The 23198-nt window shown below is 52.7% G+C and overlaps 3 protein-coding genes across 3 annotated transcripts in view; 1 reads left to right on the forward strand and 2 right to left on the reverse strand.

The window, feature by feature from the left end:
• Window positions 1-23198, forward strand: part of TSPEAR (thrombospondin type laminin G domain and EAR repeats) — a 155809-nt gene that overhangs the window by 42854 nt on the left and 89757 nt on the right. The window lies entirely within an intron of this gene.
• Window positions 8109-8882, reverse strand: LOC132682832 (uncharacterized). Its single transcript, XM_060638012.2, has one exon. The coding sequence runs from the start codon at window positions 8880-8882 to the stop codon at window positions 8109-8111; it is 774 nt and encodes a 257-aa protein (XP_060493995.2).
• On the reverse strand, window positions 19587-21078 carry LOC132684395 (uncharacterized). Its single transcript, XM_081796560.1, has 2 exons — window positions 20723-21078; window positions 19587-20599 (listed from the first exon to the last, which is right to left on the reverse strand). The coding sequence occupies exons 1-2, from the start codon at window positions 21076-21078 to the stop codon at window positions 19801-19803; spliced, it is 1155 nt and encodes a 384-aa protein (XP_081652686.1). The 3' UTR covers window positions 19587-19800.

A 23198-nucleotide genomic window follows, 5' to 3' on the forward strand; every position in this document is an offset into this window, starting at 1 on the left:
CTCCCGGCTGCGTGTTGTCCCAGCCGACGGCTCACACGCCTCCTTCCTTGTTGGTCTGAGAGCTACTTGCAGGGTAAGCCCTCATTAGCGCTGCTTTATTTTCTACGATTGGATTTTACTCAGTCGTCTTGTGAGTCTGTTGCAGGACTCTGTTTTCCCACATGTTCATTGTTTGGTTCCAGAAAACTTGTGGAAAATATTTGAGGCAGGTTTTGCTGAGTGAGGTTAGAGGGGAGCCCTTCTCCAAAGTGATGAATTCTGGTTACAGCTCCCCTGTTTGGAACTGCTTTAAATATTTTAAAATTCCTTTGAAGTCTGATAAAGTGCAACTCACCTTATAAAATGCAGAGGACTGGCTCATAGAAAGCTAAGTACCCACCCTGTGCCTGTGTCAGGAGCAGTGTTTCCATGCCCCCAGACAGGCTCAGTCTCAGCTCCTCTTCGTCCTCCATGACTAACTCAGAGGCCCCTTGTTACATTTCAAGATACATTCTGGACTTCTTTGTTCCATTTTCATTTGGCTATGTTAGAAGATCAAAAACATTTTTATATGTGGTGGTCGGTTTTATATTTTAGGACTTTTTTCATGTCTGAAATGCAGCAATTTATGATAGTTTGGCTGGGTATAGAATTCAGATTTTTAACTGCTTGTTTCCTGAAAGCCTCAAAGGTACGTTTCCATTCTCTTGTGCTGCCATTGTTTATTCACCTTTTATCTCTCTCTTTTGTTTTATACTTGAGGAGCACTTGGTTTTCTTTTTATTGTAGTTCTGAACTTTGTATGGTTGGAACTCATCGAGCATTTCAGTGCGAAGGCTCACTTCAGGAAATGTTTGTGTACAACTGAAAAAAATATCTCATCTTTCCTTGTCTCTCTTTTTGTGCTCCAGTTAGACATCAGACCTTCTGGAACCAGCCATTTAAAAAAAATTTTTAATGTTTATTTATTTTTGAGAGAGATAGAGACAAAAAATGAGCAGGGGAGGGAAAGAGAGAGATAGAGACACACACACACACACACACACACACACACACACACACACACACAATCAAAAATATGCTCCAGGCTCTGAGTTGTCAACACAGAGCCTGACACAGGCTCAAACTTGTGAACCAGGAGATCGTGACCTGAGCCAAAGTTGGACGCTTAACTGACTGAGCCACACAGGCACCCCTGGAACCAGCCTTTCTATCTCTCAACTTTTCTCTCATTTTCCTTATGTTTGTCATTTGCCCTCTTGACTCTCTTGGTTTTATGTTTTGGACCACGTTTCAGTCTTTAGCCATTTCTAGCCTATTATTTGGCATTATTTACAAGCTTACAGTTTTCAAACATCATCACCTGATTATTTCTTGTTCATAGCAGCTTGATTTCATCTTGTGATGTGAAGGAGATGTGTTCTCCACAACTCTGATTACGGTACAGGTGTCTCCATGCTTTCCACCATGTCTTACACGTCTATTTCATTGGACATCAGGCAAGGCCTGCTCAGTGGTGTCAGTTCATTTGATTTTATGAATGAAAAACTTCTGGGGCATTGAGGTCCTGTTCCAATTTATATACAAATGTTTCCATCTGCGTCTCTTTTCTACAAACATAAAAAAATCCCGAGCTTCCTTCTTGCTTTTATACTATTTTGATTTAGTTTTCCTTATAATGTTTGAGATATCCTTTCTGTAGGCCTTCTAGGGGTTGTGGGAGAACCATGCATTTAATCCACTCCCCTGAACGGAAGAATGCAGTGTTGCTATGGGAAATACGAATAACCACCTGGTACTACAGGGTGTTCCGGTGCTTTCCTGTGTAGACACACACAGTCACGGTGGGCAGCTTCCGAGGTCAGCCACTGTGTGAAGTGCCCCTCGGGGACCCACTTTCACAGATGCAAAAATGCTGGAGAAGTGAACCATTCAATGGTGGGTGGGAAGTTCAAGAGCCCACAATTCCGGATACATCTCTCATGCCCCCTGGTCAAGCCCCCAGGCCTGGCCCCCAAAGCCTGGGGTTTTGTGAGTGGGCATGGGGAGGGAACGCGGGCTTGAAGCCAGTGGAGTCGGGGGAGGCTGACGCTGGCTTTGGGGACAGGCCCTGGTGCCGGTTTGATGACTTCTACTCTGCCCACAGCTGCCTCTGGGGTCCGGCTCAGTCTAGCAGGTGTTGGGGCTCATCCTCCTCTTCTGCTTCTGATTTGTGGCCCACGTCCCTGTGTGTGATGCCCTTTCCCTTGGCCCATACACTGCCTGCTTCTCCCTTCTCTGGACGGTCACAGCATCATTCAACTGCCCCTACTTCAACCACACCTCCTGAGGGTTGCCGGCGCCCTGACCCAGGTCCGGACCCCTCTCTGAGACGGGCCACTGTGGGTCGGGGGCCTCAGGCTGGTGCCGGCAGGCCAGGGTCAGTGGGAGATCGAACGATCACATGATTTCTGAAAACAGGAAGAAAAGCTCTGGGCATCTGAGCGGGGACAGAAGGGCAGCGAGCTGGGTCCTGGCTCGCAGGCACGGAGGCGCCAGCAGTGAGCAAGAGTCCAGAAGGCTGTGTCGCAGACAGCCACGTCAGTGGCAAGGGATTCACGTTTCGTGTCTTCCTTTCCAAGCGCATGCATTCTGTTTATTTTGCTGTCATGGCACCAGCTGGGATGTCTGGTACAGCCCGAGCCCCTGGCAGCAGACCCTCCTGCCTCACTCCAGGGGGGAACCAGAGTGCATGATGGAGCGTGTGGCCAGGCCGACGTTCATGGCTTTGTGGTGGAATTTGGTTGAACTTACGTGGTTTCTTTGTCTTCCCAGTTTGCCAAGAGTTTTGCTTTGGGCTTTTGAGTAAAGAATGAGTCAGATTGTGTGTGTGTATGTGTTCATCTGTTGGGAGGAATTCTAACGGCTTTTCTGCTCCCACTCTCCAGCATCGTTGATCATATTTCTAACTTGCATTCGGACATTGACTCGACTTTTTACTCTTGTCGGGCAGCTCCGTATTGGATGAGCTAACACTTTGGAATTTCTTACTTTGTATTCTTAGGTGAGCCTGGGTTACAGTCAGTTTCTCTGTCTCCCTCCCTCTAGAGAGAGGTTTTGGCATCAGAGTTTTACCAGGCGTGTTAAATAAACCCAGAAGACTTCTGGCTTTTTCTAAGCTCTGCAATGTTGTGAATGTAACAGGAAAGGCCTCTGTGTTGAAGGCTGGCAGTAGGCAACCTTACTGAGTCTATGCCTTTTGAAGATCAGACCTTTACATATCTTTTCAAGATCTTCTTTGGATATCGTTGTATTACAATTTTCATCTTGTTAGTCAATACAGGCAACTTATAATTTCTAGAACTTGGTATATTTCATTTACATTTTCTTTTTTTAATGTTTGTTTATTTTTGAGAGAGAGGGAGAGAGAAGGGGGAGGAGGGGCAGAGAGTGAGGGAGACACAGAATCTGAAGCGGCTCCAGGCTCTGAGCTGTCAGCACAGAGCCCGACGTGGGGCTTCAACTTACGAATCATGAGATCCTGACCTGAGCCGAAGTCGGACGCTTAACTAACTGAGCCCCCCAGGCACCCCTTCATTTACATTTTCTAATTTTAGGATAAATATACTCATATACTACTTTTTTTATGCTTAGAAACAAATATCTCTGAATCGGTGAGCGTATTCTTCTGTCCATTTTAAAGTTTATTGTTAGTAAACTTGCCAGAACTTGTAACATTTTACTGATACTTTTATTAAAATTTGTTTTCATGTTTATTTTAGGGAGAGAGAGCAAGGGCACAAGCAGGGGAGGGACAGAGAGAGAGGGAGAGAGAACCTCAAGCAGGCTCTGTACTGTCAGTGCAGAGCCTGACATAGGCTCGATCTCACGACCCTGGGATCATGACCTGAGCCCAAATCAAGAGTCAGACGCTCAACCGACTGAGCCACTCCTACTCTTTCTTAATTTGTTTTTTGAGGGACACCTGTGTGGCTCAGTTGGTTAAGTGTCAGCTCAGGTCTGATCTCACTGTTTGAGTTCAAGCCCCGCGTACGGGCTCTGTGCTGACAGCTCAGAGCCTGGAGCCCACTTAAGACTGTGTCTCCCTCTCTCTCTGTCCCCCACACATACTCACACACTCTCTCTCTCTCAAAAATAAACATTAAAAAATAAATTTAAAAAAATTTTGCTTTTTCAAGTATTTTTTTCTAGAGTGTTGAGGGGAACACTTAACCTCTGTCCCGGAAGCCACGCACCAGGGGAGGTGAGGCTTTGTCAGTAATACTGTTCCACACGCTTTTGTTTAGGCTACTGTGTTTTCGGGACTGTCCTACCACCACCATAAGGCCAGGCCTCCCTAGGAAAGGCTCGACAGACTGCAGGCGGGTGAGTTTCTGCTTCGGAGGTGACGGATGGTGGTGTCACGGCAGGTGCCTCGGGATTCCCTCTGGGTCCCAGGCGCAGATAGTGTCCGTGAACGTTCTGTGGACACGTGAAGAGCCCGGGCCATTTCCGTCTTGCCGGAGATCGCTGAGCAGAAGTTTGGGAGGTTCATGGGCAGTGAACTTTCCGGGCTCCTGTTGTTTAAAAGCCGTCCTCTGTGGTGAGTGGGGCAGGGCCAGAGGTTCCTCTATTTTCTAGTCTTTTCTCTTGCTAGAACCTTGTAGAAACGTCCCCCTCCTGGCCCCTGCCACCTCGGATTACCGTAATGTTTTCATCGCCTTGTTTCATCTTGCTGCTCACAGCGTCTTCTGGCTCCAGGCGCGTTTGTGCAACTTTTATGCCATGACTTTCTTCCGTGACGGGGGTTCGATCCTTCCCCTTCCGCTCTGCTCGGGGCCACGGATGCTGGCCGGCTGCGTTTGCCCTCCTCGTGTCCTGAGCTCTTCGGACCTTCCTCGCTCTGTCCTTCTGAATCGCGTTCTGTGCAGATCCTTCCAGAATTAGCTTTTACCCACACGCTCTACTGCACACACTCTTATGTCTCCTTTTATCTGGAGCGTCGTGCTTTTAGCTTCCAAGAAGTCCCAAGTATTTCCGTCCTTCTTCCCTCCCTCCCTCCCTTCGTCTGTCAGTCTGTCTGTCTTTCTGTCTTTCATAAGCATCCTGTTCTTACTTTAGGAAGTGGTAGCCTCTCCCTTACTTCAGTGTCCGCTTGACGGTTAGTTCAGAGATTTGCTTCTCTTCCACACTTACGCTTCCCTTACGTGTTTGGAGACCTTCGGTGTTCCCGTGTTTACGCGAGGCTCTGGAGAGCTGGGTGTTCGTTGGCGGTATGTGCTCTGCACAAGCAAACGTCTCTTTCTTCGTGCAGAGCTGACGGCTGGGGCTCTGAGGAGCGGAGGGAGTGTCCTATCTTCCGGAAGTTTCTAAGAGTGCTGCGTGTTTCTCTCCAACCCTCAACCAGGATGGGAGCCTCCAGGCCACCCCGCCCCGTGTGGTTCCTCTCCCGCCTCTGCTCTGCGTCAGCCGGACGCACCGGGGCCGCGCAATGCAGGGCTGCAATCCAGGAGTCCCTGGCCCAGGGGTCACACACAGTCTGTCCTCAGGTCAGCCCCTGACGCCCCCACCTTGGGCTGCTCCAGGTCCTCGGAGGAAAGCTGCGACAGTCTGCTGACACCTGCCGTACTTCCTGTCGAGGTTTAGAGTCAACCTGCGCTTTCCGCTCAGACTTTCCCAGAAGACCTTTTAAGGGTTTGGTCCCTGGGTGGCCCTCCTTGGTTTTCTCTCCCTGCCCGGGACTCACTGATTCTCATTTGGATGCAGGGGAAATGGCAGCGTTCGTCAGCAAACCGGTCCAAACTGGAAATGGAACGAGGTTTTGTGCGTGTGTGTTTTAAGTTTATTTATTTATTTATTTTGAGAGAGAGAGAGAGTGAGCGCATGTGAGGAGGGGAGAAAGAGAGAGAGAGAGGGAGAGAGAGAATCCCAAGCAGGCTCCGCACTGCCAGTGCAGATCTCCACGTGGGGCTTGAACTCACGAACCGTGGGATTGGGACCTGAGCCGCGATCAAGAGTCTGACCCTGAACTGACTGAGCCCCCAGGCACCCTGAGGCTTTGTGTTCTTGACAGACTTCTTCTATATATGTGGCTCACCTGCCGCCGTGTTCACCTACTCCGGGTGCATGGTCCGTGGTTTTGTTGTGTTCGCAGACTTGTGCCGCCACCTCCACGCCTTAATTTTGGAGCCTTTTCACCACCCCTCCCCCTCAAATGTAGGGACTGTGATGGTTACCAGTCGCTACCTCTGCCTTCCCCAGCCCCCAGCAACCTCCAGTCGCTTTCTGTCCCTGGATTGTCCGACTCTGGACATTTCTGATGAATGGGAACCCACGACACGTGGCCTTTTGCGTCTGGCTCTCGCACTCAGGCCCAGCCGTGCCGGGGTGGACGGTGCTTCCCTCCTGATGAGACTCTGTCGCGTGGCCCGGCCACATTTTGTGTGACCTCTTCGGCTGGTGGACATTCGGGTCGTTTCCACTTTTGGTTACTGTGCGTCAGGCTGCCTCGAACGCCGTGTCCGGATTTTGCCGGCACACCTGTTCTCCGTCTTCAGGGAAGGTACTGGGAGGTGGGCCTGCTGGGTCACGTTGTGACTCTCGGGAACACGTTTGGAACTTTCTTTCTCCAGCCTGTGCCTGGGACCCAGGTTCAGACGGGGCAGAAGGACACTGCAGTGGGGCGTCCCCGAGGGCGGCTGACACTTCCCCCTGGCGCGCTCCCGGGGGACCAGGGCAGGCTGGGCCACGCTGGCTGTGACAGTGGCATAGGACCAAGTAGAAGAGGAGGGGGAGGGAGCCCCGGGCCCTCTGCTGCCATCCGCTCCCCCTGCGGTGGCCAGAGGACACAGAGCCCGGAGGCTCAGGCCGTGTGGGAGCAGGAAAGCCAGACTCTCTGCTGCCTCAGGCCCTCACTGTGTCCCTCCCTAGGGAACTGGCCGTGCTACCAGGAAGGCGGGCCAGCCTGTGTCACCTTGGCCTCTAGCTCTGGGGGTGCCTGTCCTAGGGGGCGGCCTCAGGGAGGAGCAGGGTGGCAGCCGTATGAGATGGGACAGCTCAGCCCGCTGTGCGTGCCTAGCCACCTGGCCGGCTGTCCTCCGTGCCTACTTGCTCGGTCCGTGTGCTTGGGATCCCGGACCGCGTGTCCCGTGGGGCGCCCTGGAGGGGGCCTGAGCCCCAGCCCGAGGGGCGGCGGGCAGAAGCCAAGCGGCCATTTGGGGAGGCCGGGCAGACCTCGGGGTGCGGGAAGGGCAGCCTGGGGGGCAGTACGTATGAGTCCTGCTCCCCCACCCCCCGCCCCACCACCAGAGACGTGGGCATCTTCCCACCTACCTGGGATGTGGGCCTCAGGGGCCCGGTGCAGTGGGGGTGGGGGGGTGGGGGGCCGGGGCTTAGGGAACAGCGGATGTGGGAGCATCAGACCAGGTGTCGGAATCCAGGAAATGGTCAGGAGGCAACCGGGAGGAGGCTGCACAGGGGCTGGCGTCCTCAGTCGGTGAGCACCGTACCCCCGCCGGCCGTGCCTGAGAGCCACGGTGGGGGCTTCTTCATCCTGGTGTGGGGCGGGGACAGGCCGGAGGAGAGGCTGCTGGGTGTGGGCAGCCAGCGAGCTGCAAGGGAGAGTGTGGCTCAGGCGCCCGTGGCTGCTGACGGCGTGGGGGTGGGCGTCCACTGTGTCCCACGAACCTCGGTCTTGGTTAGAGAGACAGCTTTTCTGAGATGGACCCGGGGGCCACGTGCTGGGGCCGGGGGTCCCCTAGGGCCCACGGGGGCCTGGCCTGTGGGGTTCCCAGAAGCCAACACCAAGTGTCCACCTTCACCCTGACCCTAGTGTGTCCACAGAAAGACAGGAGGTCGGCAGGAGTCAGAGGTGGCTTTATTAGGACCCAGAGGTGATGTCACTGCTGGGGTGGGGCCAGGTCTGCTGGGGGACAAGGAACACCCCAGAGCTCATGGGGCTGGTGCTGCTGGGTGCCCTTGTGCAACTGGGGTCAGGGCAGATGTGGTGAGCATCCCAGGTCTCTGAATAAGCGGCCAGGCCAGGAGGAGGGGCTCTCCTTCCCCTGGTGCTTGTGCAAGCCACAGGGGGCACAGCTGGCTTGAGGTCAGCGTCCTGCCCGGAGAGGACCCTGGGTGATGTCTAGGAAGGCTCAGCAGCAGGACTGGCCCGAGGCGGGGCCACAGCAGGCAGGGCGGGGGCACACAGGGCGGCAGAGCAGGGACACGCAGGAGGCAGGGCGGCAGCAGCTGGACCGGCAGGAGGAGGCAGGGGCGCAGCAGGCGGGCCTGCACACGGGGCGGCAGAGCAGGGACACGCAGGAGGAGGGTCTACAGCAGGGGCTAGGCTGGCAGCATGAAGAGGTTGTGCAGGGGGAGTCCTCGCAGCAGACAGAGGTGCAGCAGACGGGCTTGCAGCAGTCTTCCTGGCAGGGGGAGGAGGTGCAGCAGGACGGCTGGCAACATGAAGAGGTTGTGCAGGGGGAGTCCTCGCAGCACACAGGGGTGCAGGAGAAGAGCTTGCAGCAGACAGGCGTGCAGCAGGTGGGCCTGCACACGGGGCGGCAGAGCAGGGACACACAGCAGGAGGGTCTGTAGCAGGGGCTGGGCTGGCAGCAGGAGGGGGCTGAGCAGGGGGAGTCCTCGCAGCACACAGGGGTGCAGCAGACGGGCTTGCAGCACACAGGGGTGCAGCAGACGGGCTTGCAGCACGCAGGGGTGCAGCAGTCTCCCCGGCAGGGGGAGGAGGGGCCGCACAGGAGGGTCAGGCAGGGGGCCGGGGCGCGGCACGGGGGCTCGCAGCAGCTCTCTGGGCAGTCGTCCACCTGCCAGGGGGAGTCGGGGCAGGAGTCCGAGGCCCCGGGCAGGCAGACGCGGCTGCCATAGCTCAGGTCGCTGGAGCAGACGGACAGGGTGGACGCGGCCATGGCGGGGGCGGTGGGTTGGAGGAGGGAGTGGGTGTGAGTGTGTGTGCGAGTGTGTGTGTGTGAGTGTGTGAGGAGCTCCGGCTGTCTGTCGGCTTTTATACCTCTCAGGTGTGTGTTGTCCCAGCCGACGGCTCACATGTCTCCTTCCTTGTTGGTGTTTTGGGCTGTGAGGACTGTCATTAGGGCCTATTCTGTTGTCGTGTCATGATCTTGCCTCAGCTTGTAAACCTAGGACAGCGCTCGTCAGGGCTGGTTGTCCCTGGCATGAGCCTGGTTCCCCTGGGACACGTGCAGGGAAGGCATAGCCTCTCTGCGGCTGACTCCGCGGCTCCCACCTGGCCGGTCATGTGCCGGGGCCCCTGGTGATGGTTCTGGGCTCATGTGCTGTGCTCCTGTGGACCCAGCCTGGACCTGATCTGGAGCAGCTGGCCTGGCCCATGATTGGGAGAAAAGAGGACAGAGGTGCGTGTTGTAGGGCACGGGCAATGTGGGACTGACCCTTCTGAGTGGGCTTATAACTTCTGTGGTCCCGATGTCAGCCATGGCCGGCAAGGAGGGGGACGTCCTCAGACAGGACTGGACCTCCCTTCCCCAAGGAGGAACTGGAATGTCCCAGGAGGCCTACACTCCCTAGGTCCTTAGGAGGAGCAGATTCAGGGACTGACCTTTGGTTCCGAAATCTCGTTCCCCCGAGCCTGTGGTCAGTGGTCCTGGCAGAGGCAGGTCCCCGCTTGGGGCCTGAGGGTGGGGTGAGATTTAATCTGGAGGAGTGGGCGTGGAGCAAGGGCGATATGGGGACCGTCCATCCAGGACCCTCCATCAGTGCTGTATTTCAAAATTCAAAGGGAATCTTTTTGGAATACAAATCAAGGATGTTGAACTATAAAAAATGTTGACAATGTGCCTGATGGATGAAGGTCAATGAAATTGATAAAGTCCTCACAATGAAAGGAGAGGGTACAAAAGAGTCACACACAACGTTCAAGACATTCAGATTTCCACTAAGCACATGGCAACTACTTCAGTTTAGTAATAATCAGATGTTCTCAAAGTAAAACAAAATGTCCTACCTGTGAGCTCAACAAGATTTACAACGTTGATCACTTCCAGTGCTGCTGAGTGTGGGGGCTCACTCCCAGAAGCCCCTAGCAGGCATGATTTTTACAAACAGAACCCATAATATATAAAATTTATGATCGTATCCATTTTATTTTATTTTTTAAATTTTTTTTAATGTTTTTTATTTTATTTTTGAGACAGAGAGAGACAGAGCATGAATGGGGGAGGGTCAGAGAGAGGGAGACACAGAATCCGAAACAGGCTCCAGGCTCCGAGCTGTCAGCACAGAGCCCGACGCGGGGCTCAAACCCACGGACCGCGAAATCGTGACCTGAGCCGAAGTCGGACGCTCAACCGACTGAGCCACCCGGGCACCCTAGATCATATCCATTTTAAAGTGCACAAGTCAGTGGCATTTACAGGAGTCACAATGTTGTGCAACCCCAACCACCCTCTACTTCCAGAACATTCTCATCAATCCAGAAAGAAATCCCGCACTATCTCGGAGCCCCCCTCCCAGCCCCCGTCCGTCACTAATCTGCTCTTGTCTCTATGGCTTTGCCTGTCCCACACATTCCACAAACAAGGAATCCCGCAGCACGTGGCCTCTTGTGTCCGGCTACTTTCACTGAAAATCATGTTCTCCAGGTTCGTCCGCGTTGTAGCAGGTGTCCCTGCTCCGCTCCTGTTCATGGCTGAGTAATATTCCACCAACCGGGGAGACCACATTGTACTTACCCGTTCGTCAGTCAGTGGACATTTGGTCGTTTCCACCTCTTGGCTGTCGTGAACAGTGATGCCGTGGACATTTTTGTGCAAGTTTTTGTTGGAATAGCTCTTTTCGGTTCTCTTGGGCGTATATACCCAGCAGTGGGATTGCTGGGGCAGATGGTCACTCTGTGTCTACCTTTCGACGAACCGCCAGACCACTTTCCACCGCAGCCGCGCCATTTTACATTCCCAGCAGTGAGGTGCGAGGCCCCAGTTCCTCCGCGGGCTCCCCAACACCGGTTCCATTGTGTTCGGCATGAAAAACATTGGAGCCATCCTAGTGGGCGTGAAGTGGCATCTTCTTGTGGTTTGGACGCGCATTTCCCCGATGACCAATGACACGGGCTTCCTTTTGAGTGCTTGTTGGCCATTTGAATATCTTCTGTGGAGAAATATCTAGTGCTTTGCCCATTTTTAATTGGGTTATCTATCGTTTTATTGTTGAGTTATAAGAGTTTGTTATGTATTCTGGATATTAAACCCTTATCAGAATTATGATTTGCAAATATTTTCCCTCATTTTCAGGCTGGCTTTCACTCTCTTGATAGTGTCCTTCAATGTACAAAACTTTAACTTTTGATGAAATCCAATCTATCTATGTGTTCATTTGTTTGGTGTCATAACCCAAAAAACCATTGCCAAATCTAAGGTCATGCAGATTTACCCCTATGTTTCCTTCCAAGAGTTTCATGATGTCAGCTCTTATATTTAGGTCTTTGATGCTTGAGTTACTTTTTATATATGGTGTGAGGTAGGGTTCAACTTTATTCTTTTGCATGTGGATGTCCAGTTGTCCCAGCACCATTTGAAGAGACTATTCTTTCCCCACTAAATGATACTGATACCCTTGTTCAAAATAAATTGACCATAGAAATCCATTTATTTCTAGACTTTCAATTTTATTCCATTAACCTATATATATGTAAATCATTATGCCAGTACCACTGTTTTGATTACCGTAGCTTTGTAGTAAGTTTTATTTCTCCTTTCTAATTTGGATATATTTTATCTTGTTTTCTTACTGAACTGTTCTGGCTAGAACTTCCAGTACAGTATTGAATAGAAGTGGTGAAAGTGGGCCTCCTTGCCTGTTCCTGGCTTAGGGGACGGCTTTCAGTCTTTTGCCATGGTGGCTGATGTTTGCTGTGGGTTTTTCATCTGCCCTCTTATTATTTTGAGGAAGTTATTTTCTCACAGTCTGTTGAGGGTTTTATTATGAGAGGGTGTTGCCTCTTGTCAAATGCTTTTTCTGTATCAGTTGAGATGATCGACTAATGTCGTTTTGCTAATGTCGTGCATTACTCTGGTTTTCATGCGTTGCATCACTCTTGCGTTCCTGGGATAAACCCACTTGGTTATGGTGTATGATTCTCTTAAAATGCTGCCAGATTTTGTTTGATTGTATTTTGTGGAAGTTTTTAAAATCTTTATCTGTAAAGATTATTGATCTGTAGGTTTATTTTGTTGTCTTTGTCTGGCTTTGATATCAGGACCTCACAGAATGATTTAGAAAGTGTTCCCTCATTTTCCGTTTTTTGGAGGAATTTGAGAAAGTTTAGTGTTAATTGTTTTATAACTGTTTAGCACAACTCATCACGAAATCATCTGGTCCTGGGCTTTACTTTTAGGGGAGGTTTTCAATGACAGTGTTATCTTGTTACTTGTTTTATGTCTGTTCCAGTTTGCCTATTTCTTCTTAAGTCAGTTCACTCACTTGAGATTCAAAGATACAAATACATTGAAAAGAAAGGATGGAAAAAGATATTTCATGCAAATAGTAACCAAAAGAGAGCTAGATGGCTATAATAAAATCAGACAAAATATACTTTCAGTCAAATATTGTTGTAAGAGACAAAAGGACATCAAATATTGATAGGGGCACCTGGGTGGCTCAGTCGGTTAAGCATCCAACTTCAGCTCTGGTCATGATCTCACAGTTCATGGGTTCAAGCCCCACATTGGGCTCTGTGCTGGCAGCTTGGAGCCTGGATCCTGCTTCAGATTTTGTGTCTCCCTCTCTCTCTGCCCCTCCCCAGCTTATACTCTGTCTCTGTTTCTCAAAAATAAATAAAGCATTAAAAAATATTGATAGAAGTGTCAATATATCAAGAAGATATGACAATTATAAACACATATTCACCCGGTAGCAGGCCCCTAAAATATACGAAGCAAAAATTACAGAATTGAAGAAATAGTTTCAGTTCTACAACAATAGTTGGAGACTTCAGTAAGTCATATCCACTAATTAAAAAAATGACATAATAGAACAACTAGATCAAAGATCAATAATGAAACGAAGGCTATAAACCAACTAAATCCATGACATATACAAGACATTTAACTCAACAACAGCAGAATGCATGTTCTTCTCCAGTGCCCATGGAACATTTTCCAGATTAGACCATATGTTAGGACACAGAACAAATCTTAGTAAATTTTAAAAGACTGAAATCATACAAAGCATCTTCTCTGACCACAGTGAAAAGAAACCAATAACAGAAGAAAGATAGGAAAATTCACAAATATATGGAAATTAAACAACACACAGGGAAACAATTAATGGGTCAAAGAAGAAATCACAGGAGAAGTTAGAACATACATTGGGATGAAAACACAATAAACCGGTACTTACAGGATGCAGCAGAAACAGTGCTCAGAGGCAGATTCATAGCCATCAACACTTAATTTAAAAAGAAGAAACATTTAAATCCATAACCTGACTTTACATCTTAAGGAACTAGAAAAAGAAGAGCAGACTAAACCCAAAGCTGGCAGAGGAAGGAAACAAAGCACAGATTAATGACATAGAGGGGTAGGAAAACCACAGAAAGAATCCATGAACCCAAAAGTTGGTTCTTTGAAAAGATCAACAGAATGAACAAACCTTTAGTTAGACTAAGAAAAAAAGAGAGAAGACTCAGATTAAAGAAAAATGGGGACATCACTGCTGACCTTACAAAAAGAAGAGTACGGTGAACCACTCGACACCAAGGAATCAGATGCAACACACAAACCCTTATAAACACACCCACTACCCAGTCCGACACCCTTGCTAGAGTTCTTCATCCCTAACTATGTCTCCAAGTTTAGTGCCTTTTTATTTCAGCCCAAATGGTCATTTCTTGTGGGGCAGATATATCCACTAATAATGAGCTCTTTTAACTTTCATTTACCTGGAAGTGTCTTAATCTGTCCTTCATTTGGAAAGTGTATGTCTAACATGGACTTCTTGGTTGGTGGTCTTTTCGGGACTTTAAACACATCATCCCACTGCCGCCTCGCCTCGCATTTCTGATGAGGAATTGGCTATTATTATTCCCACTTGCTGCTTTTAAGATTCTCTTTGCCTTTGCCTTTGGATAGTTTGGTGATAATGCATCTTGGTGTGGATGTCTCTGAATTTATTCTACTTGGAGTCGTTTGAGCTTCCTGTATGTGTAGCTTCCTATGTTTCTTTAAATTTGGGAAGGTTTTGGCCATTATTTCTTCAGAATTTTTCCTGCTCCTTTCTCTCTCTTCTTTCTTTTGGAGATTCCTGTCAAGTGTATGTTGGTCTACTTGAAGGTGTCCCCACAGATCTTGTAGTCTCTGTTCATTTATCTTTATTCCTTTTCCCCATCTACTCCTCATACAGGAGTATTTCAACTGGACTGTCTTCATATTTACTAATCCTTTCTTCTCCTGATCACATGTGTAACTGAGCCCTGCTGGTGAAGCTATTGGTTCAGTTATTGTGACTCATTCAATGACCCTAGAATTTCTTTTTGGTTCCTTTTTATACTTCTGTCTCTTTATTGACATTCTAAGTTTGATGAACATTATTCTCTTGGTTTCTCTTAGTTCTTTGTCCACGGTTTTCTTGAACTCCTAGAGTATATTAAGAGTTTATTTAAAGGCTTTGTCCAAAAAGTTCAATCCCTGGGGTTTTTCAGGGACATTTTCTGCTAATTGCTTTTTTCCCCTGTGAATGAGCCATCCTTTCTTCCTTCTTTGCACACTTCATAGTTTTTGTTGAAAACCAGAGATTTCCAATATTATAATGTAATCATTCCAGATATCAGATTCTCTCCTTCCCTATAGTTTGTTGTTGCTGATTGTTGTGACCTGTCATTGTGTTTTGTTTAGTGAACCTTCTAAACTATTTTTGTAACAACTATACTCTTTGTCAGGTGTGGTCACTGTTCCATTAGGTTAGTGGTCAGATAGTGGTTTGGCACAGAGTTCTTTGAACACCCCTGGAACCAAACAGTATTTGTGTCCAGACTTTGTGGCTGGGCTCTGCTTGTGTGTTGGGCCATGCCCACAACCCTGGGCTGGGCGTTTACAGCTCTTCACCTCCACTTCCTGCCTTTCAGAGCGGGATGTGCAGCCAGCAGTGAGTGCGTGGGGCCTTCTCAGGTCCTTTGTGAGCACGGGCCCCTCGTGGGCATGGGTGGGGTCTTCTGGACTTGCGGCCATCTGTAGAAGCATTGAAAGCCCTATTCCCCCAAGAATTTCATTCTTCAGGCTTTCTGTCCTCGGTGTTTTGGGGTGTCTTCTGTTTGCCACAACTGATACCCTTTCCCCAGGCGGCAAGGGGTTAAGTTGACAGACACTCTATGTAGCTCCTTCTCTGCCTTGAAAGAGTTCCGAGTTAGGAGAAAGAAAGCCAAGCCTTTGGTGTGGGCGCCTCCAGAGGCCACTGCACAGACAACCACCCTTCTGGTAGAACAGGGGAACGGGCCCGCTCTCTCCCTCCAGCACCAGGCCCCTCACCGGGACCAAGTCCGCCAGGCTGCAGTCGCTTTTGTCTTGATGAAGCATTCCCTTGGTTGTTGTAAACCTTCGGCCATTTCCCACAACTCAGATGAAACTGACTCCCACAGCTTTGCCAGTTTCTTCAGTGTCTGGGGCTGGGGAGCGGGCCCTTAGAGTTCCCTATTCCCGGTCTTTTCTGACATCACTCTCAGTAGGCACACTTTTCAAAAGTCCTTTAGAGGGCACCTGTTGGCATCTCTCAGGATTTAAAATTGGCAAACGCTCTGACCTGGAAGTCACTTTGGAACTTAGGTGTGGTGAAAACGCACGCCAGTGCACACAGGCAAGTGGTGAGGACCTCACAGTGCGCTGTTTGTGATAATCAAAAGGAGAGAGACTTTAGATGCCCGTTCTCCTGTTTCTGCAAAAATAACAGACTCTTTTGAGAGAGAGAGAGAGAGAGAGAGAGCAGGAGAGAGGGGCAGAGGCAGAGAGAGAATCCCAAGCAGTCTCCACGCTCAGTGTGGAGCCTGATGTGGGGCTTGATCCCACAGCCCTGAGATCATGACCTGAGTGGAAATCCAGAGTCGGATGCCCAACCAACTGAGCCCCAGAGGCGCCCCTGTTTCTGCATAAATAAAATGGCATATCCACACTTTGGGAGGCTATATGTCTAGGCAAAAAGGAATAGTGAGAAGGTATTATTCTCTATCAAGTTAGCAAAGATAGAAAAACGTGGGCTCCCCCCTCCCCTGTGGGACAGCCCGTACCTGTGCCCACCCCCTGTGGGACGGAGCTGCTTCTACCCACGGCGGGTGGTGGTGTCTTTGTTCCCAGCCCAGGTGGTGCCCACAGATTTCCCCAAGAGCAAATCTTCATACCTGTGATGGCGGCCGGACAGCAGAGCGATGGCCCGAGGTAGACACGGCTGCCGAGTGTCACGTGCAAGAGCCCTCGGCCCCCCAGAGGTGGCGATCTGAGCCCCAGAGAAGAGTGGCAGAGGCCCTTGGGCGCTGGCTGGTGGCCACGTGCTTCCCCTGAGCCCCCATTCCCAGATGAGCCGTGGGTCTCTTCGTCAGCAGAACAGCCACAGGAAGCAGAGGGAGAGGGTGTCAGACATGTGAGGATTCGCTGGGGGTTATTCTTCAGACGGGCAGTTGCATGGCCTGCCTGACCCCGGGGTTGTGTGGGGCTGAGGGGGTCAGCTCCTCGCCTGTCAGGCCCCGAATGCCCAGGAGGGTCCATGGTGTCTGCCTTTCAGGGCATCCTGGGGACACTTTGGGGGCATTTTCTGGGGGGGCTGCAGGTGTGGCTGGCTCAGGCCTGGAAGGAGTTCACGGTGATGGATCCACTGGCTGTGAAAGGGAAAGGCTGGCGTGGCTTCTTCCTGAGTCGAGAGTGGCCTTGGGGGCTCAGCAGTAAGCAGGGTCCTACAAGTGGCGGCTTAAGTGACATGGGCAGGACCCCGAGGGGAAGCTCATGGGCGCGTGGCCGGCTGGGCTGCAGGAGCTCCCACGACCCCGGGGAGAGGGCGGTGAGCAGGGACACAGCCCAAGGTCTTGGGGGGAGCTGGCTGGCAGCCTGTGGAGCCGCTGGTGTGGCACGTGGGGGCTGGGGGCTGGAGGGAGGTCAGCGTGGAGGTCGGGGCTGGTCTGGAGGCCACTTCCTTGGGCGGCCCTTAAATGGCGTCATGGCAGCCAGCCACACTGTCTCTGCTGTGTTTTCCCAACTTTGTCCCGGGAGCATCTCTCTGTGGGACTCTCCTCTGGCTGTTATGAACATGTCTGCTTGGAGACCGGTTCTCCAAGTAGGAGAGCTCTTCTGGCTTTGGATAGAAGCCGCAGGCTTCTAGAGCGTTCTGTGCCTACTACGCGGAGAGCCTCAAGTTTAGCCACGGCTCAGGGGGTGGGTCAGAAACTGCCCTCAGCAGTACCTTCGGGCCTGGCCCCAGTTCCAGGGGACCCTGCTCAGCTCCCCTCCAGCTGTGTCAACCCCCTGCCTCCGGGGTGAGGGGTCCCGGGGCCAGTAGCAGTGTCTGGCCAGAGCCAGTGACCCCCTTCTAGACCACGCTCACTTCAGTGCCAACCCCCCAGATGCCCACCCAGGTGTCCCCAGGCCTGCCAAGGGCACACATGGGTCCTTCCATGGTGTGCCCAGGGTGCACTCCCCAAGGCCCCAGGGGCCCGAGGGCTGGTGGACGGGGCTTGTGAGGAGCAGTGCGGGGCTGGGAAGAGGAGGGCAAGGCTGCGTTTGCACCCTCACCCAGGGCCCTGACCCTGAGTGTGGGAGCAGTCTGGTCTGTTTCGGGCTGTTGGGCATATGCTTCTCAGTCCCCCTCTGCCAGCGGGGCCCCCGACACTCTGTTTAGCCTGTAGCCTTCTGGTACCTTCCCAGCCACCATGACCACTCTTTGTCTCAGGACTGTCCCAGCTGCAGCACAAAGCACATGACAGAGGCCACCTGGTGGTCGGTGGGGACAGCCACCCCTGTTCAGGTGTGGGCCAGGCTTGGACCCGCCATGGCAGCCAGGAACTGCCCCGTGGGCAAAGACTGGCAGGTGCCCTCGGGTGATCGGAGAGCGGGCCCTATGACAGCCGGTGGCAGGGTGGCCCTTTCGGCGTGCACCATCCACACCACTTGGGCCACGTCACTCAGACCCAGAATCCCATGTCTCCCGTGACGTGTAAACGTGCAGACATCATCCTGGGGCCAAGAGACGCTTCTGTCCCAGAAAAGGAGTTCTGCCGCAGGGCAAAGTTCACGTCTACGAAGTTCTCCCACAAAGGCAGCAGCCGGAGCACCGCCTGGACGGGGCTGGCCGTCCCGTGTGTGGCCTCAGCTTCCTCGTCGTGAGGGGCGTGAAGGGGTCTGAGAGCAGGGACCACAGTGAGATTAGCTCCCGAGGCCTCCTGGTGCCTACAGCTGTGAGGCCCGGAGAAGGGCTGGGCCAGGCCACTGCTTCTTGGAATGGCAGGTGGGCTCAGAGCGTTCAAGACCGTGCGCCTTGCGGAAGCGACAGGAGAGCCCAGAGGGCCCGGGCAGGAGATGCTTACCAGACGGGATCAGCAAACTGGGGCATGGGAGTTTATTAGCACAGCTGCGAGGGGTCTACACGGCTGGATGGACGGAGGCAAGGGGCCTGAGCCAGAAGCACACGGTCGGTGTGGACACATACTGGAAGGGTCTTCACCAGCTGGGCTGGCACGGCTCCAGAGACTGGAGAGAAGCCCGCAGAATCGCAGGTCACGTGTGCAAACCACTCAGGACAAGTGTTCCTAGGGTGGGGGCAGGGGCCGGGGCGGGACAGTCCCGGCCACCGTGGTGGTGACCTCGCTACATATCCCCGCCCTTGTCAGCAGGTGCCCTCACGTGCGGCCAATGTCACCCAGAGGTCAGAGCGGACTGTCACCTACAGCACTCGGTACATCGTGGCCTGACGGGGTCCTCAGTTCACAGGGAGGGCCCTGCACCATGACTCCGTGTCCCTCATAGCCCCCCGGGCGGAGCCCAGCCTACCAGATGGTGGCCCCAGAGTCTGGCCCGGGACCGCCTGGGGGTCCTGCCACCCACCCTCATACTTTGTTTCAAACCTAGTCGATTTCCATGAGAGGCTGGAGCACTGCCTGCCCCGCTCCGTCACCTTTCTGCTAAATGGGTAGAGCCCGCGGGAGGACCACAGGGCGACCCCAGGCCCGTAGAGGCTGTGAGCCTGGAGCCCCCAGGCCTGCTTGTCTGGGCCCGGTTTGCCCGGATGGGGCAGTGGGTGGAAACGGGCCAGGCCACGACCCGTGGGCAGGTGACCAGCCTGGGAAGCCCTGGGCACCGGGCCCACCGGCACGGAGCTTCCTGGGCCAGGGCGTGAGTCCCACCCGTGGCCCTGCCCACACGAGGTAGGCCCGCCTCTGGGACTGCTCAGTCCCTCGTTCCTAGAAATGTTTGTGGCTGGAAGAGACCGTGTCTGGGCCAAACCCCGGGGTCCCCGCACCCCCATGAGGGTCACATGAAAGGAAGCAGATCAGCTGGCAAAGTGAGTTTATTGGGGTACCCAAGGAGGTACTGACAGGTTAGGAGTCGAGGTCAAGTGACCTGAGCAGAGAAAGGGGGAGGGAAGGACAGGTGACCCAGAACAGGTGCAGGTGCCCCCTGGGAGCAGAAGCTCCAGGAAGCCGCGGGGTCAGCGTTCCTGGGAGGCAGGAGGTCAAGGTCAGGTCAGGAGAGTGGACACATGGAGGACCCCGTCCTGGGTGGGGGCAGCCACCTAACACAGGTCAGGACTGACTGAGGGGTGGCCGGGAGGACCACAGTCACCAGGTGGGACCTGAGCCCAGCTGGCCCTGGGGGGACGTGCCCATCAGCAGCAGGACTGGCCCGAGGCGGGGCCGAAGCAGGCAGGGCGGGCGCACGCGGGGCGGCAGAGCAGGGACACGCAGGAGGCCGGGTGGCAGCAGCTGGGCCGGCAGAGGGAGGCCGGGGTGCAGCAGGAGGAGGCAGGGGCACAGCAGGCGGGCCTGCACACGGGGCGGCAGAGCAGGGACACGCAGGAGGAGGGTCTGCAGCAGGGGCTGGGCTGGCAGCAGGAGGGGGCTGAGCAGGGGGAGTCTTCGCAGCAGACAGAGGTGCAGCAGACGGGCTTGCAGCACACAGGGGTGCAGCAGACGGGCTTGCAGCACACAGGGGTGCAGCAGGCGGGCTTGCAGCACACAGGGGTGCAGCAGTCTTCCTGGCAGGGGGAGGAGGTGCAGCACGCGGGCTGGCAGCATGAAGAGGTTGTGCAGGGGGAGTCCTCGCAGCACACAGGGGTGCAGCAGACAGGCTTGCAGCACACAGGGGTGCAGCAGGCGGGTCTGCACACGGGACGGCAGAGCAGGGACACGCAGGAGGAGGGTCTGCAGCAGGGGCTGGGCTGGCAGCAGGAGGGGCCTGAGCAGGGGGAGTCCTCGCAGCACACAGGGGTGCAGCAGACGGGCTTGCAGCACACAGGGGTGCAGCAGACGGGCTTGCAGCACACAGGGGTGCAGCAGTTTTCCTGGCAGGGGGAGGAGGTGCAGCACGCGGGCTGGCAGCATGAAGAGGTTGTGCAGGGGGAGTCCTCACAGCAGACAGGGGTGCAGCAGACAGGCTTGCAGCACACAGGGGTGCAGCAGGCGGGTCTGCACACGGGACGGCAGAGCAGGGACACGCAGGAGGAGGGTCTGCAGCAGGGGCTGGGCTGGCAGCAGGAGGGGCCTGAGCAGGGGGAGTCCTCGCAGCACACAGGGGTGCAGCAGACAGGCTTGCAGCAGACAGGGGTGCAGCAGACGGGCTTGCAGCAGACAGGGGTGCAGCAGACGGGCTTGCAGCACACAGGGGTGCAGCTGTCTCCCTGGCAGGGGGAGGAGAGGCCGCAGGCCGGCCGGCAGCAGGAGCCGGTGCGGGCCGACTGGCAGGGGCCGCACAGGAGGGTCAGGCAGGGGGCCGGGGCATAGCACGGGGGCTCGCAGCAGCTCTCCTGGCAACTGTCCACCTGCCAGGAGGATCCAGTGCAAGCACTGGGTGAGCAGACGCGGCTGCCACGGCTCAGGTCGCTGGAGCAGACGGACAGGGTGGCCGCGGCAATAACACAAGTCCTAGAGCAGCAGGGGTCAGCCATGCTGGAGTTTTGTGCCGGGAGCGGAGCTGGACGGGGGTGTGTGTGGCAGGTGCGAGGGCGAGGTGCTCCGGGCCAAGGGCTTTTATATCCCTCCCTGGGGTGCCGTGCGTCGCCGGAGTCTCGACCGGACTTCCTTTTCCTTGTTATTGCCGGCGTGTCTGCTGACGATGCTGATTGGTTTACCTCCTGCGAGGTGTTTGCGGCACCATCTCCAAGACCCTGCGTGTGTCTGGTGGTGGCTCGTGTCCAGAAAGCAAAGCCTGGGATGCAGAGGTTCCGTTGGCTGAAAGGCCGGTGGTTGGGTGTGTCCACTCCAGTTTTGCTTGTGTGTATTTGGTGTGAATTCCGGTCTCTGCAGGTGCTCCGCACGTGGCCCAGACCCTCCTCGCTGAACGAGGCTGTGTTGGCCGGAGGGGTGTCCCCTTGCCGGCTCCACCTGCAGACTCTGGCAGGTGCGCCCAGCCCTGCCGATTGCGTGTGACCCCCGAGGTCCGTTCCAGACCCTGTTCTTAATTCCCTGCTTATCTCAGTTACCTAACGATGTGCGTTATTCTGTTCTCTCCCGAGTTTGCAGTTTCATTATTTTCTTTTAACTTTTGACTTTTTTCCAGTTTTTATGTTTATCACCTGGTGCTCATCACAAGTGCCCTCCTTGATCCCCATCACCTGTTTCCCCCATCCCCCCACCCACCTCCCCTCAGTTCTCTGTAGTTAAGGGTCTGTTTCTTGGTTTGCCTCTCTCTCTCTTTTTTCCCCTTTACTCATTTGTTTCAGTTTTTAAATTCTGCATGTGAGTAAAACCGTATGGTATTTGTCTTTGACTAATTTTACTTAGCATAATACTCTCTAGTTCCATCCAGGTCTTTATAAGATTTCAGTTTTTTCAAAGGCTGAGTAATATTCCGTTATATGCATATATCTATCTGTCTATCTCTGTATCTACACACACACACACACACACACACACACACACACACACACGCCCCTTCTTGATCCATTCATCAGTCGATGGAAGTTTGGGCTCTTTCCAAAATTTGCTGTTGTAAGTAATGCTACTATAACCTTTGGGGTGCATGTACCCCTTCAAATCAGTATTTTTGTATCCTTTGAATAAATACCTAGTAGTGCAATTGCTGGGTCATAGGGTAGTTCTATCTTTAACTTTTTGAGGAACCCCCACACTGTTTTCCAGAGCGGCTGCACCACTTTGCATCCCCCCCAACAGTATAAGAGGGTCCCCCCCTTTTCCACATCCTTACCAACATCTGTTGTTCCCTGAGCTGTGAACGATAGGCATTCTGACAGGTATAAGGTGGTATCTCATTGTGGTTTTGATTTGCATTTCCCTGATGATGAGTGATGTGAGCATTTTTTCCTGTGTCGGTTGGCCATCTGGATGTCTTCTTTGGAGAAGTGTCTATTCATGTCTTTTGCCCATTTCTTCACTGGATTACTTGTTTTTTGGGTGTTGAGTTTGAGAAGTTCTTTATAGATTTTGGATACTAACCCTTTATCAGATATATGATTTGCAAATACCTTCTCCTATTCTGTAGGTTGCCTTTTAGTTTTGTTGGTTGTTTCCTTCTCTCTGCAGAAGCTTTTTATTTTCATGTAGTCCCAGGAGTTAGTTTATTTTTGCTTTTGTTTCCCCTGCCTTGGGGAATAAATATAGAAAAATGTTGTTATGGTGGATGTAAGAGCAATCACTGCCTGTGTTCTCTTCCAGGATTTTTATGGTTTCAGGTCTCATATTTAGGTCTTTATTTTGAGTTAATTTTTGTGCATGGTGTAAGAAAGTGGTCCGGTTTCGTTCTTTTGCACATTGTCGTCCGATTTTCCCAACACCATTTGTTGAAGAGACTGTCTTTTTCCCTTTGGATATCCTCCCTTGTTTTGTCGAAGATTAATTAACCATATAACTCTAGGTTTATTTCTGGAATTTTCTATTCTGTCCTATTGATCTATTTGTCTATTTTTGTGCCAGTACCATACTCTCTTGATGACTACGGCTTTGTAATATAACTTGAACTCTAGAATTATTATGCCTCCAGCTTCGCTTTGCTTTTTCAAGGTTGCTTTGGCTATTCAGGATCTTTTGGGGTTCCATACAAATTTTAGGA

The sequence above is a fragment of the Panthera onca genome, chromosome C2 (assembly GCF_046562875.1).
Source record: "Panthera onca isolate mPanOnc1 chromosome C2, mPanOnc1 haplotype 2, whole genome shotgun sequence".
NCBI lineage: Eukaryota > Metazoa > Chordata > Mammalia > Carnivora > Felidae > Panthera > Panthera onca.

Coding starts and splice junctions, on each gene's coding strand:
- LOC132684395 (XM_081796560.1), bottom strand. CDS start 21,078: ATGGCTGACCCCTGCTGCTCTAGGACTTGTGTTATTGCCGCGGCCACC. Junction 20,600..20,722: donor TGCACCCCTGTCTGCTGCAA/GCCTGTCTGCTG, acceptor TCCCGTGTGCAG/ACCCGCCTGCTGCACCCCTG.
- LOC132682832 (XM_060638012.2), bottom strand. CDS start 8,882: ATGGCCGCGTCCACCCTGTCCGTCTGCTCCAGCGACCTGAGCTATGGC.